The sequence below is a fragment of the Tursiops truncatus genome, chromosome 5, assembly GCF_011762595.2.
Source record: "Tursiops truncatus isolate mTurTru1 chromosome 5, mTurTru1.mat.Y, whole genome shotgun sequence".
Lineage (NCBI taxonomy): Eukaryota > Metazoa > Chordata > Mammalia > Artiodactyla > Delphinidae > Tursiops > Tursiops truncatus.
The window spans coordinates 120317334-120331841 of NC_047038.1; the positions used below are offsets into that span (position 1 = coordinate 120317334).

The 14508-nt window shown below is 42.3% G+C and overlaps 2 protein-coding genes across 5 annotated transcripts in view; one reads left to right on the forward strand and one right to left on the reverse strand.

Moving 5' to 3' along the window:
• Window positions 1-11482, reverse strand: part of DAPP1 (dual adaptor of phosphotyrosine and 3-phosphoinositides 1) — a 59987-nt gene extending 48505 nt beyond the window's left edge. Inside the window, exon 1 of one of the 3 annotated variants that reach the window (XM_033857369.2) lies at window positions 11307-11482. In XM_033857369.2, the coding sequence (XP_033713260.1) occupies window positions 11307-11407 (101 nt within the window). In that variant the 5' untranslated portion in view covers window positions 11408-11482. The remainder of the gene's footprint in view (window positions 1-11306) is intronic. The other 2 variants (XM_033857367.2, XM_019926460.3) reach the window with 2 other exon arrangements.
• The window catches only part of LAMTOR3 (late endosomal/lysosomal adaptor, MAPK and MTOR activator 3), an 82967-nt gene that overhangs the window by 63891 nt on the left and 4568 nt on the right, over window positions 1-14508 (forward strand). The window lies entirely within an intron of this gene.

A 14508-nucleotide genomic window follows, 5' to 3' on the forward strand; every position in this document is an offset into this window, starting at 1 on the left:
ATTATGAATATGCTGGGCACTGTGCTGCGTGCTGGGAATACGACTTCTCTGCTATTTGGGATAGGGTTCATTCTCCTGAAACTTAAAAAAAAAAAAAAGCCTTTTTGTCTCATTTTCTCTGAAGAAGTAAAAAAGAGCAAGAAATTACTCTTTATAACAGCACTTTCGAAGCAATGTTGTATTTTCCTTTTCCCCCAAGGTCCACACATCGTCATAAATAAGTCTCAAGGCTAATAGTGAGCAGAGGCTCACCAAGCTTCCAGAGAATATTTGTACTGGGTTTATGATTATCAAACCCACAGCTGGCCTTGAAGGAAGCAGTGGCCTTATCCCTCCCATGATACAGTAACAAATCAGGAAACACCCACTCACTAAAGAATTTTCATAGCTGCCTCTCAGTAAGATACAGGAAATAAGATCAACCACAGAGAAGGCAGTCGGGCTTGATCCAGAAAGCTGGTCCTCAGTTCTGCCTCTGCTCTCATTCCCGTGCCCTTTGTGTTAGAACCTTCTGGGAAATTGCCCCTGCCTATTGGAGCCTTCACAGTTTCTTATCCCAATCGGTTTCATTGTCTTAATTTGCTGATACAAGTTTATATCTCATTCTGCTCTGTCCTTTAAAGGAGAGGCTTTCAAACTTTTCGAATTAGTCCACAGTATAAAATGCATTTGGCCTCCCTCTCTTTTGTCTCTCTATACACACACACACACACATACATACACACACACACTTACGTTATAAACGTACAAAAAAACCCAAAAAGTGTTATAGGAAACAACACTATTCTTCTAAACACTATTTACTATATTCTTTTCTATTTTTTTTAAACAAATATTGATTGTGACCCACTAAATACACTTTAAGAACACTCTTGGGTTGTACCTGGTGTTTGAAAAACAACGCGAAGCCTTTCCACTCAATACCCTGAGATTTTGTTAGGAATTCACATTTGCAGGCTTCCTAGGCCTGTTGAATTATCATCTGTTTTTATCAAGAGCCCCACATGATTGCTATGCAGTTTAGCATTTGAGAAGCATGGAGCTGAAGAACTCTTGGTCCTAAAAACTTTAACTCATTTCAATAACCTTGATGGTTTGAGTGTACAGAGTGTGGTATCTAAAACCGGGACAGAGAGAGCAAAGAGTGTACTAAGGAGCTTTACAGTACTTAGGAAATAAGTACTTAGAGGAAAAGAGAAGGATCTGTGGCAAATTTCATCAAAAAATCCCCCAATAGCTGCCATCTTAGTGATGGGGGCAGTAAATGGTATAGAAGGAGGAGCCCGTGAGGAGATGAAATGATCAGGGAAAACTTCATGGAGGAAGAATACCATGAGTTGGAACTTGAAGCATAGATATAGAATTCATCAAGTGTGAGAGAAAAAAGCATTCCAACCGGAGCAGTAGCATAAGCAAAGGCACTGAGGTTGACATATGCATGGTGTATACAGGAAACACAATGCCTACCTGGAACAGAGGGTCTATGTTGAGGAGTAATGCAAAACAAGACTGGAAGAACAAGTGGGCACAGAAATCAGTCTTGCATGGTAAAACATGAGCCATACATCCGTTTACATTACATACATCTTGGGGAGAAAATTTCTTAGTAACCCATGTTTACAGATTATTCATATATTTAATGACATACTTTTCCCCTTCCTGGCAAAGAGAAGTGACATAGAACCTAGATTCTGTCCCTTCAGGCTTATAAAGAGGACATACATTTCAACCCAAAGCAATAATAGAAATTCCTAATTGTGTAAGAAGGGCTAACAGGCGTTGGAGTTGAACAGCCAATGAAAGCTCTCTTCTTTGGAGAATTTTCACTTTTGTTTTCATTTTCAACCTTAGTCTCACTTTTGAATGATGCTGACACACTTTCTGAACTCTCTAGACCAAAGATGGTAAATGTGTAACCTATGACGCCATGGATAACAGAGCTTCTCTTAAGGCCATGGATAACAGCTCACTGATCTGTCTTCTTGCTTGCTAGGTCTGTGCTTGGCCTCAGAATCCTGCTAACACAATGGTGATAGAATAAAAGATGAATCTATTAGGCAATCTCAATCGAAGCAATTTTAACTTGGGCTCATGTGTCCTCAACACTTGAGTCACTCCATGGGATCTGCCTGACTGCTGCTCGCCTTTGTGTACATTTGTTCACAGCGTGGGTGCTAGACACTTTGACTTCATGAAAACACGAAGCCCTTGACTCTTTACGCCATCAGAAATCATGGATTAAGGAAAAGGAAATGTCTTATTTAGCTCAAAAACTATCAGTGCGGCAATTTGTATTATAGTCAGGCCGTGGCGTATATTATGTGACAACGTGGTGTTGACCACATAAACATGTTAAGTCCCCTGTTCACAGATGTGGGCTTACCTTTCCATTGATCATAGCAAATGGACCCTGACCAAGGAGAGAACCCAGGAGAGGCTTTGCAAAAAGTTTGAAAGTTCTATGTATCGTAGTGTGATACATAGGGGAGGCTGAAGAAAGACAATAGTCTTTCCAATCAGGAGGTTTCTGTGATGGAACCAGCTTGTCTGAGGCTTTCCACATTACCATTCTAAATGGTCCACATTTACAAATGCTAATAGCAGAGCTAAATGGTGAGGCCAGCTGCCCCAGGCTTTAGGAAGCATACCTGAGTGATGACAGAGGCAGAGTACGTATTTGGTCAAACAATGAACTAAAGGTGGGGCCCCAAGTGTTTTTTTGTGGGAGTCAAGGTTCAGCTACAGGGAAACAAGACTGAAGGGGTATGATAATTCTGTGGGAGTTGGAAACCAGGATAAACTTGTTCTTGAAGGAGCCTGATGAATGAGGCAAGGAGTTCTGAGAGATGGAAACACAGAAAGAGAGAGACTCAGAGATCCAGAGACACAGATGGGCACAAAGAGTGAGAGATACATAAGTCAAGAGCTGTAGAAAGAGAGGTATACAGACCTAGAGACAAGAGAAAGGCACAGCGGCTCATGTAGATAGCCAGAGGCACCTAGGGACAGTGACCTAGGGAACACAAATAGAGACCCAATCAGAGTGGTCCAGAGACAGAGGCAGAGAAACCAAAGTGAGAGAAGATACAGACCCACAGAGCATGACATGGGTCAATGCACCCAGGGCTGTCAGAGACGTGAGAGACCCGAGGGCAGAGTCACGGATGGGGAAATGGGGGCTGGGAGGCAAATTGCGTCTCATTCCAGCAGAGGTCCTCTCCAGTCCCCAGGTCAGCACAGTACACAAATGGCTGTAAAACCGAAAGAGCATCATTGCTCCTCCAGTGGTTGGGGCTCAGGGAATGTTTGATTTGGACTGGGAACCAAAGCTCAGAGACTGACTAGAAAAACTATTTCATGGATAAGAGCTTGAGGGGGACTTGAACGCCTGGGCAGAGATTCCAAACCAGAGGCTCTCTCAGGAGGGCTCATCTCGGAGTGGAATCAAGCTTGACTCTGCACTTACTGTGGTTACTCTTGCATCCTCTATACATCATAAAATGCTGCTTCAGGGTAATTGTCTTTGGACTGTAGTTGCCATTGACAACCTACCATTGTGGGTTGGGACAGGAGACAGAGAAGGTCACTTTCAGGAAGCTATAACTCTAGGAAAAAGTCCCAAAGTTTGGGGGATGTAAAAAAAAGATCTTTGTTTCATTAGTTATTTCCTGTCTATTCCATTGCTCAGATGCTGCCTCTAACCAATGTCAATTTGTCCCAGCAGTAAAAACTTTTGTTAAGAGGACTGAGTGAGTCTGAGGGTAATAAGTACAAGTACGTCACCAGTGTTGGTGTGGTGGGCTGAAGTCAGCGACCTTGAGTTCTGGTCTTGGCTTTGACCCAACTTGGGACAATTCAGATATTTAGACATCTGCTATTCGTCAAGTGCTGAGCTTGGATGGAATAGACAAATACGCATAACCTACTGCCCTGCCCCTAAGGAGATCACTGTCAAAAAGAGTGTGCGGTGCTCAGCCTAGATCAGGTGGCCAAACCTCTTAGGGCTTTAGGACTGACATCTAGAAAATGATTCTAAGATTATGTAGAGAATTAACCCAAAGTACAGACTCAACTGGTGGGGGGTCAGAATCATACGAGCAATCACATGAGACCCAGGCAACTTTAGATATTTACAATGAGAAAGCAAACCATGGATGAATTAGAAGAATTTCGTGCCATTAAGATTTTCAAAACTGCTTTGATGCCATTTTGAAAAACTATACAAAAGCAGAACTCATTCTTATTTGATTGTGAATCACTTATGTTTTTAGCTCAGTAGAATTACTGGCTTCCACCCCTGTTCCTTCCTTACTATTCCCAGGTCCTCACTCTAGTTTCTTATACACCAATCTGTAAACTCTCTCACTCATTAGTTTTATTGTCTCTGGACTCATTACTATAGATCATGCTCAACTACCAGATTAATCTACCTTAAAAAAAACCCATGATGACCATGTAGTTCCACGTTCCTATAAACATTCAATGATTACATATTGTCAAATGATGTTTGACCAAAGTCCAAACTCAATCTATTTAAGGCCTTCCGGAATTTGGATCAATCTAAATATTCAAATTTTAATACAGGGCAACAGGATAGCCTGGGAAAGACCAGACCCAGAACCTGCTTTGAGAACGAACAAGAAGCAGATGATGAAAATGTATGCTACCAGAAAGTGAGAGCAAAATTATATGCATGGTACGAGCGCAATTCAATCTACGTGCACGTGTGTGTGTGTGTGTGTGTGTGTGTGTGTGTTTACAGAAAAATATTTTTTAAAGACTGGAGAGAAGTTGACCAATATGTCATTTTGGGTGGTGGTACAGGGCTGACATTTTTGGTGCTTTTCTTTATTCACCAAATTTTCAATAATTAATACATTTTATTATTTTAAAGTGTTTATTATAAATAATTCCAAATACACAAGAAAGTAGAAAACTGAGTATAAATAATACCCACATTTAAATAATACCCATATTTTAGGTGGAATAATTTTTGCCAGATTTCCTTCATATATTTTTGGATGAATGTTTTAAAAGTAAGTTACAGATATCATAGCATTTTAATCTTAAGTAATTCAGCATGTGTCTCTAAAAAGCAACATTCTCTTACATAGCTATACTTTTATCAAAACAAATTAAGTTGTTGCCTTTAGGCTTTTTAAATTTTTTTTTTTTTGCGGTATGCGGGCTTCTCACTGTTGTGGCCTCTCCCGTTGCGGAGCACAGAGCTCCAGATGCGCAGGCTCAGTGGCCATGGCTCACGGGCCCAGCCGCTCCGCGGCATGTGGGATCTTCCTGGACCGGGGCACGAACCCGTGTCCCCTGCATCGGCAGGTGGACTCTCAACCACTGCGCCACCAGGGAAGCCCAAACTTAAATATTTTTGAGCAAAGAAAGTCTAACAACAGATAACAGGAGCAGGCACTAGTAGTTGGGGAAGCAAGACCACAGGGAATCTGTAGGTGACCGAGTGACAGCCAAGACTTGGCTACGTGAGCTGTGGTTGGGTTCAGACAGGTCCACCTCAGGGAGGAGTAGCCAGAGCATGGGGGCTCAGACTAGGAATTTATCCTAGTTGACAGGATCATTGAGAGGAGTTGGTGGGAGCAAGAAATTAACCCAGGCTTAAAAAAAAAAAAAAAAAAAAAACAGGCTAAGTGTATGGTTATGACACTAGAAACTAGAAGAGGAAAGCCAGGTGGAAGCTTTCTCATAGAATGTAGCTGAAGGTGGGCACTCTGAGAGGTAAAGACCAGAGCAAGACTGAACGATGAGTAACTGCTTGGTCCCAGGGACTGGGAGGGTCTGAGTCCATGTGGACACTTTTTATTTTCTGAATATTCATATGTTTTGCCACTTTTACTGCTTTATTCATGCCATTTTCTCTTTAGAAAATGTCTTCTTCTCTGCCTTCAACTGACAAAAATCCTATGGGTTCCAAGGCCATCTTCTCCACATCCAATGATCTCCTCCTTTCTTGCCATCTGCTGTGTTCTTTATGTAGACACTGCAATGACCCTCAGTCCCTCTATCCTGCGTTCTAACTCCACCCACTCGTGCATTCTCTGTCCTCTACACTGTAAACTCCTTGAGGGGACAACCACTTCTTACTGTCAGTAACTCCCACACTGCCTTGCATAATGTCATCATTCAACAGATAGGTCTATGAAAAAATGGAAAAGAGAATGAATGAAACAAAGTGACCCACTCGATGTGGAGAACGTGTGTGGCTGGATTTCCACACGTAAGTAGAAGGAAGTCACCGTTACCCACAGAGGAACAGAAACACAACAACTGAAGAGGAAATTCGCTTGAGTCCAAGCAAGATCAAACTGTACACTAGTTACATACTCTCGCTCGGCCACAAGAGAATCACCTTCCATTTTTAGAGTCCAAGATTACGGAATTGTGCCCAGAAGAGGAACAAGCTTTTTTGCTCTACTTGGTATCAGCTCTGTAAACAGCTGCCTTTAAAGCTTTGAATTTACTATGCTTTTCTGAGCCTATTCGATGTGCCTAGCCCCGAAGAAAGGAATCTACACACAATTCAAAGAAGTTCTGATGAATTAGGATATTGATCTGGCTTTGTATATGCATGTCTGTTATGTGAAGCATGTGAAAGAATAATGTCTTTTAGTAAAAAAATGTGTTGGTGGTAGCAATCACAGAACTACTTTTTCTCTCAGTTCTCACTAGCACTAACAGTGCTGCTATAATAAGCAGGAAGTTGTGTTAGTGGAGAAGCATGTGGGCTCTGGGGCCAAACTCCTGGATTTGAAGGTTTATGAATGTGTCATCTTGAGCATGTGATAAAAGCACTGTCTTTCATTTTTCTCATTTGTGAGCAGAAATGTCACTAGTGGTAGTAACTCCCTGGCAGTGATGTGTGAATTTAATAAGTCATACAAGCAAAAGGCTTAAAATAGTGCCTGGCACATGGTGAGCATCCAACCCTTACTAAATTGCCGTTCTTAGAAGGTGTACCTTCTTCCATCGGTGGAGAGAGAGTCAGCTCTGGAGTACGCGCCTAGGCACTCTCGGGGCACCACCTATGAGGTCTGTGACCTGGACAGTTCACTTGACCGATCTGAAGTCGCCTTCTGCCTCTATAAGATGAGTATAATCATACTGTATTGATGGTGTTATTGTGAAGGCCAAACTCTGTGAACGACCTGGTGCCGGCCACTGACCCTCACAACAGGAGGTCAACCTGGTTTGGTGGAATAAGCATGGCCTTGGGACCCAGATTCTCTGGGACTCCAGGCAGCTTGATTTCTCTGCTAATGAGTCTCCTCATGTGTAAAGCTGGAACGTAGATACCTTTTGAAGGACAGAGCTCCTGAATGCAAAATGTCTGCCTCTTCATAAGACCGCGCTTTGGTGATTGTTACCTATCCCCTGGGTCGTCAGCAAACCACCATGTGAGGGCCAGTTCCTACCAGGGTACACGTTTTGGTGTAGACTGTGAGCCGAGCATGGTTTTACGTTTTTAAGTGGTTAGGGGAAAAAAAGAAGAATATTTTATGACTCGTGACAATTGTATGAAATTCAAATTTCAACGTCCTTAAATAATATTTTGTTTGAACACCGTCACGGTCATCTGTTTCTGTGTTATCTACGGCTGTTTTTGCATGACAATGACAGATGTGAGTAGCTGAAGCAGAAATCATACAGCCTGCGAAGCCTAAAATACTTATTACCTGGCTTCTGACAAAAAAAGTTTGCTGATCCCTGATCTGCTCCAACCTTCTCTTATATGGGAAGCAGCAGAGAAATTAGTTTTTAATTAATTTACTTAAATTGCCAGAGCTTCGAGTCTACTTTCTTGACTCTGACAGCACAGCCAAACACAGACACTTCCTTATAAAATTTGAGACGGGAAAATATATAAAAAAGGGAACATTTATCATATTTCTTGCTTGAAGGAATATGTCTGAGTAGATAATTTGAATATCTAAAGATATGCTAAAATATTTTTATTCCACAGTATCCCTTTTGTGTCTGTAGTTATGTAGTTTGTAGTTACATACAAAACTACATGGTTTTGTAGGAACCTTTGTTAGAACCAAAGAATTGCTGGAATCATCAATTATTAACTGATTAGCAATTCTATCCTAGTTTGTTCCTTAGGGGGTGCCTCAAATATTCACTATTTGTTTCACAGCCCCGTCGCTTCATTTTGGAAGCCACACACAGCCTGCCTTCTGTTCCCAGTACACCTCCTGCTTCTCACCGACCGTTCTCCACAGCCTTTGCCCCTCCCTCCCCCATCCCATTCGGCCAACGTGTACGTGAAGCTGAGCAACCATTGCACATTGTGTTATTTCCCCTTTGCTTCTGGAAGCATTAATATGTTTAGGATGAAGGAAACTAAGTGTCTTTAAACTGATACTCTGCATGTGAGACACAGAAATGCATCTGAGTTGCTTGATTTAGGTACTTTAGAAAGAATGTCTTCTGAGCAAGTCGTGTGTGTCCTAGAAAGGCAGGGGATGGATTTGCTGCAATGCAGGGTTTAATCTGCAGAGCTTACAGATGCCAGAACCTGAAGAAAAATGGGACCAAAGAACAAAGATCCCATCTCTTTAATTTAACCACCACCTTGTCTGTCTGTATCTATCAAAAATACAAAGGTAAGAACCTATCTAACTACTCAGATAACCTATTAAAAACGATTTCAAAATGAAGGCATTAAAACCAGCCACTTTTTATCTATCAACTGCTTTAAATCATTTTGTTTTTAGGGAGCGTTTTAAAAACGGAATTAATTAGAAGTTTGGGGGTAGATTATACCTAACCAGTAGCCTAGAGGTTCAAAGAAGAAGTTTCATTTTATTCAGAATTCTGCCAGAGGCAACAGGTCATTTTCAAGTTTGCTCAGATCTTATGACCTATGAGAGGTATATCAGGACTGTCCCAGAGGCACAGGTACTAACTCAAGTCCATTATTAAATTCTCAGGAATTTTGTAGTTAAACCCTTGGCAGCTTGAAAATGCCTGTGATTGGAGTATTTATACCAGGGAAACAGGCAGACTCTTGAATCAGGGCTATCCCTCACCCAGGTGGTTTAACTAACACACCACTGAGTATATTTTAAAAAATGCTTCTGAGGTTTCCTACTGGGGGGATGAAAATGTTCTAAAATTGATTTATGGTGATGGCTGTGCTACTCTTTAAAGGCACTACAGGTTACTGAATTGTACACTGGAAATGAGTGAGCTCTATGATCTATAAAATATACCTCAATAAAATTGTTAAACAAAATGCTCCCAAACCCACAGACGAAATGTCAGCGTTTATTAATGGCTTTAAGATTCAGGTACGTATCCAACAAATAAGGGCACATTTACTCAGTGCTTCTGTTGGATTTCTATTCTATGCAGTGATTCTCAACCTTGGTCTTGCTCTGAAATCATTTGGAAAGTTTAAAAAAGAAAACGCTCACCCCCAAGATACTGATGTCATTTGTCTGGTGTGTGGCCTGGGCAGGAATTTTAAAAAACTCCTTGGGTAATTCTAGTGCACAGCCAAGGTTAAGAACCGCAACCGTAGAGCAATTTCCCTAGACCACTGTAACTTGCCTGTTACAGAAACCATCTTCCAATGTTTAAGACATTTCCAGACTTTATGAAATAGTGAAGTATGGACATAAAAGCACCTTTTTGGGGTGTTTCTGGGTTGAATTGAATGTCCATCTCTGCACATGGAGGGAAGACACAGTTCTGTTTCCTAGTGGGTTTTACCTAAGGTTGCTTCCTGCTACAGGCACTAAGGTGGGGAGAAGAGACAGTGTTTAGCTCATCTTTGTCATCCAAGTGAGTGCCAAGGGTACTCAAGCACAGAGCCTAGGCTCAAAGATTGTTGAATTAAAGGACCAGAGCTGAATAGTTCCTTTGTCTCTCTTCTCCTCTGTGGTTTCCTACCGATCGTGGGCTGGGAATCCACATAACCAAACACATAAAGAATGATAGTTTAATAATTTCATACGGATCTAAGTGAGAGCCCAGGGTCCAGCTCTAGTGCCTGGACTCTGTGACACCGCTTTGGATGCTCAGGGAACATTTTACCTCTGCAGTTTGGGGATTTGGTCTAGAAGGCTAGAGGTGTCCTGGAGCTCTGACTCCCCGTAAGGGGAGTTTACTTTACTGAAAAGTCTAGCTGTTACGTTTGATTTACCTTATGAAGGTAAAGTTCAATTCTGAGACCTCAAGTTTAAAATCTAAAGACAGGACTTATTGAGAACGCTTACAACACCCCAAAATACAATCTCTGCAGTCTTGACGCAGAGAGATTTCATCCCTATTTTAGTTTTTCTCTGGATAAGGACGTGGACTTGGCAGATTGGAATCCTGATTGGTAACTGATGTGTGACCGCAGGCACGTTATTCAATCCCTTTGGTGCTTGTTTTCTTCCTTTGTGAGATGGAGATGATCACAGCTCTTGAGTGTTTGTGAAGATTAGAGCTATTTAGTGAGACAGCAGGTGCAGGTCTCGCCTCTTAGGAATCACAGGTGTCAAAATCAGCCTCACCAGGCTATTCCCGGTGCTTCAGGGGAAAGGAGCAGTTTCTGTAGGAAATCCCCTACGCCTCTCTTGTGTAACATTTGCTTCTTTTATTAAGTATCCTGATGAGTTGTCGCATCTGGTCCCTTCTTAAAGACAGGACCACAGTGCCTCTTCCTACCTAAATGTGTAACCTGTCTGGGGCAGAGTGTTTATCCTCTTCCTGACTTGTTAGTACTTAAAAGGCTCAAAGTTGCCCTAAAAGACATACATGCATACAAGAGCTCACAAATGCAGTGTCAGGAGAAAGAAACACACATGGGACACTGCTGTAGACACTTCCTCGTTCGTTCTCTTGAAAAAGTCCCTCTCCCTTACTGTAGGGTCTAGGCTTTCTGTTTATCCCACCAGCAGCGCAGCCCTCTTACTGTCAGTAGCTTGGAGCTCAGCACTTTTTATTGCACATTTATTCATAGACCAGATCAATAACAAGGAAACCCAGCAACAACCGCGACTACAGCCCAGTTCTGTCCCTAAAATCTCAAAGAACGTCCAGCATTTGATTTTTTTGTCCCATTTTCTCCACCTACTTGTTTTCACATGTGGAAAGGTAATCCATACTTTCACAATGGAATTGGGCCCCCACAGACACAGATGAGTAAAGTGGAAAGGATAGAAGATTGGGGTGTCAGAGAGAAGGAGTGCTAAAAGAGAATCGTTCATCAAGATGAGCATTTGCGTAGGGGTGAGGAGTTAAGGTTCACCCAATAAACGCCTGGAAAAGGGGACCTGCCCACTTACCCCAAGTCCTGGAGCAGCTCAGCTTCTCCGTCCGACCTGCTCCACAGATCTGAAGGATCCTGGATGCTCATTTTCCCTTCTGGAGATTCTGCTCTGCCCATTCGCACCCCTCGCGTCCGCTAAGCCCCTGCGAGGTGCTCTGGGTGAGAGGCAGAGAGAGACACGTTCTGCTGCCCCTCACGCCCTCCTCTCCCCGCTGAGAGAGAAGCCAGCTGTAGCTGAGTCTCCAACCAGCAAGGAAGTGAAACCTGCTTACTCCTCCCACCGACACTCCCCACTTAGGTGCTGGCAGGAGTGCTGCCTCCGTCAGGAAACATGCAAAGCTAGGTAGCACCTCTGAGGACACCCACACGGCATCGTGCTGCACGCAGCTTCTGGCAAAGGAAATAAAGATCAAACTGCTCCAACTGAGAGTGACTCTTAATTCCAACTCTCTTCATGAGGCCAAAGTATAGTTTTTCCTTAGTGCTATTTGCCTCCGGTTTGTCCAGGATGCACTCCATCACCTATACCTTCCGTCTCACGCACAAACATAAGGAACGTCGAGGAAGCTTCTGGATCTGGAACATCTTTCAAAGGGGTAAAGAAATCAGACTCAAGTCTGGTTTTTAGCACTTTCTCAATAGTTCTGCTTCAATCACCTAAGCTTTCCAGCATACCCTTGACGTTCAGGTTGAGCACGATTCAGAGACAATTATCGTTCCTCCGTGGAAGAAGGATTGGGTGAGAAGAAGGTAGGAAAAGCTGCAGGGGGGCCAGCCGGGTGCCCAGCTAACAGGGCAGGTTAGAACTCCTAGAGTCTTCGAGTTCCATTTCCTTCCCTGGGCTTATTCACAGCTGGTATTGCTCTGGGTCCAGACTCATGTGTAGAGAATGCCAGCTGCCGAAAAGTCCAGAAGGGAAACTGTCATCACTCTGAATGCTGGGGAATTGGACAAAGTACCGTAATGAATGAACAAAGAACATATGTTGCTTCCTGTGTTCTGTGTATGTAACCTGCAGGAGAGAGTATGCTTCTCTCTCTCGCCTGTTCTCTCTCTGTCTCTCCCTCTTGTCACACCTGACTCACTCAAGGTTCACCTGGGTGCTCTATAACTCACTTCTCCCAGTGCGTCTTGAGGACCAGCAGGGTCCCCAGGAGCTTGTTAGAATGCAGAATTTGGGTTCATCCCAGCGCCTCTGAACCAGTATTTGCATTTAAACAAGATCCCCAAGTTGACCCCTGTGCGAGTTAAAGTTTGAGGAGACCGCTTTATAGGAAACCAAGATAGCAGAGCTGTTCCAAGAGGAGGGGCTGGTCGGCACCTGGCATTATTCCAGCTTTTCTTACAGTCCTTCCCTATGATCCGTTTGTCAGTGATGTGTGAGACCTTGGCTTACTCTGACTGCCAGGGAGAGATTCCTGAGTGGAGACTGAGCTCTGATTATGGTACATCAACATTTAAAATTCTCTTGGCTACAGTTTGTTTGGAGAGAAGCACAGGGTCCACTTGCAGCAGAGGCCAGTCCTGGCCAGGGAGGTGCTGAATGTGAACACAGCAGAGATAGGGGGAGAGCCGGGCAGAGTTCTTGTTTCCTTTCTACAACTCTTTGTTCAGGGTTTTAGTATCCATTCCGTTCCTGTTTAAGCAAATTCTGGTTGTTCTTTTGCTTAACTTTTTTTTTAGGAAAGTAGCAGAATTTACTAAGACAACCCTCATCCCCTTTTCTTTTTTTAAAAAACATATTTTTATTTTTTACTTTTTAAAACATCTTTATAACTACTTTACAATGTTTTGTTAGTTCCTGCTGTTTAACAAAGTGAATCAGCCATATGCATACATATATCCCCATATCTCCTCCCTCTTGTGTCTCCCTCCCACCCTCCCCATCCCACCCCTCTAGGTGGACACAGAGCACTGAGCTGATATCCCTGTGCTATGTGGCTGCTTCCCACTAGCTATCTATTTTACATTTGGTAGTGTATATATGTCCATGCCACTCTCTCACTTCGTTCCAGCTCACCCTTCCCCTCCCCGTGTCCTCAAGTCCATTCTCTACATCTGCATCTTTATTCCTGTCCTGCCCCTAGGTTCTTCAGAACCTTTTTTTTTTTTTAGATTCCATATATATGTGTTAGCATACGGTATTTGTTTTTCTCTTTCTGACTTACTTCACTCTGTATGACCCTCATCCCCTTTTCAATCTTCCTGTCCCCTCCCTTTCTCATTTTGCTATCCCATCTGTTGTCCTTTCCTTTGATGTCATTCTTTCTTTTTGTCACTTATTCCGTGTTCCCCAGGACCCCTCCCACCCCTCTGCTCCACTAAGTCCGCATGCTTTCAGCGTCATAGGGGATCCAGTTGCCACAGAATTACTAGATGGTTTCAGTAAAATGCTGGACAGTCATAAACTATTGGTAATATTTTTTATATTAGATTGGTCACATGCTACATTATTTCTTTTAATTAAAGAAACTGCTACTTTTGCTTTCAAACACTTTGCAAACAAGCACAAAGAATATTTTTTAAAAGCACATAGTTCACTTCTTATTTATTTCATTATTCTATTTTCAATGATGCTTGTTCATGGAACTGAATTCTTTCCACACTGTATTGCACATAGAAATGGGCACAAACAATCAAGCGTTTTAACAATTTTGGAACATCTTATTTTTTGTTGGAAAAATATTTTTTTTTCAAGAAATGTTATAAATATTATCAAGATAGTCATCGTCGGGATGACTATCACACTCAAATCATCAATTTTCTCATAAAGAGGCTTCAGGGAGAGCTATTCTGTCCAGATTTGAATTTTCTTTTCTTTTTCTTTTTTCTTTTTTGGCCATACCACGCAGCTTTCAGGATCTTAGTTCCCTGACCAGGGATTGAACCTGGGCCCCAGCAGTGAAAGCACCAAGTCCTAACCACTGGACTGCCAGGGAATTCCCCAGATTTGAATTTCTAACATTTGGGACTACTCTAAGAAGAACTTTTTCAAAAGAAATAGTTCCATGTGGTTTTTTTTCTTATAATTGCTCAAGAAACTTTTTCTTTTTAAAATTTTTTTAAATTAATTTTTATTGGAGTATAGTTGATTTACAATGTTGTGCTAGTTTCAGGTGTACAGCAAAGTGAATCAGTTATATATATACATATATCCACTCTTTTTAAGATTCTTTTCCCATATAGGCCATTACAGAGTATTGAGTAGAGTTCCCTGT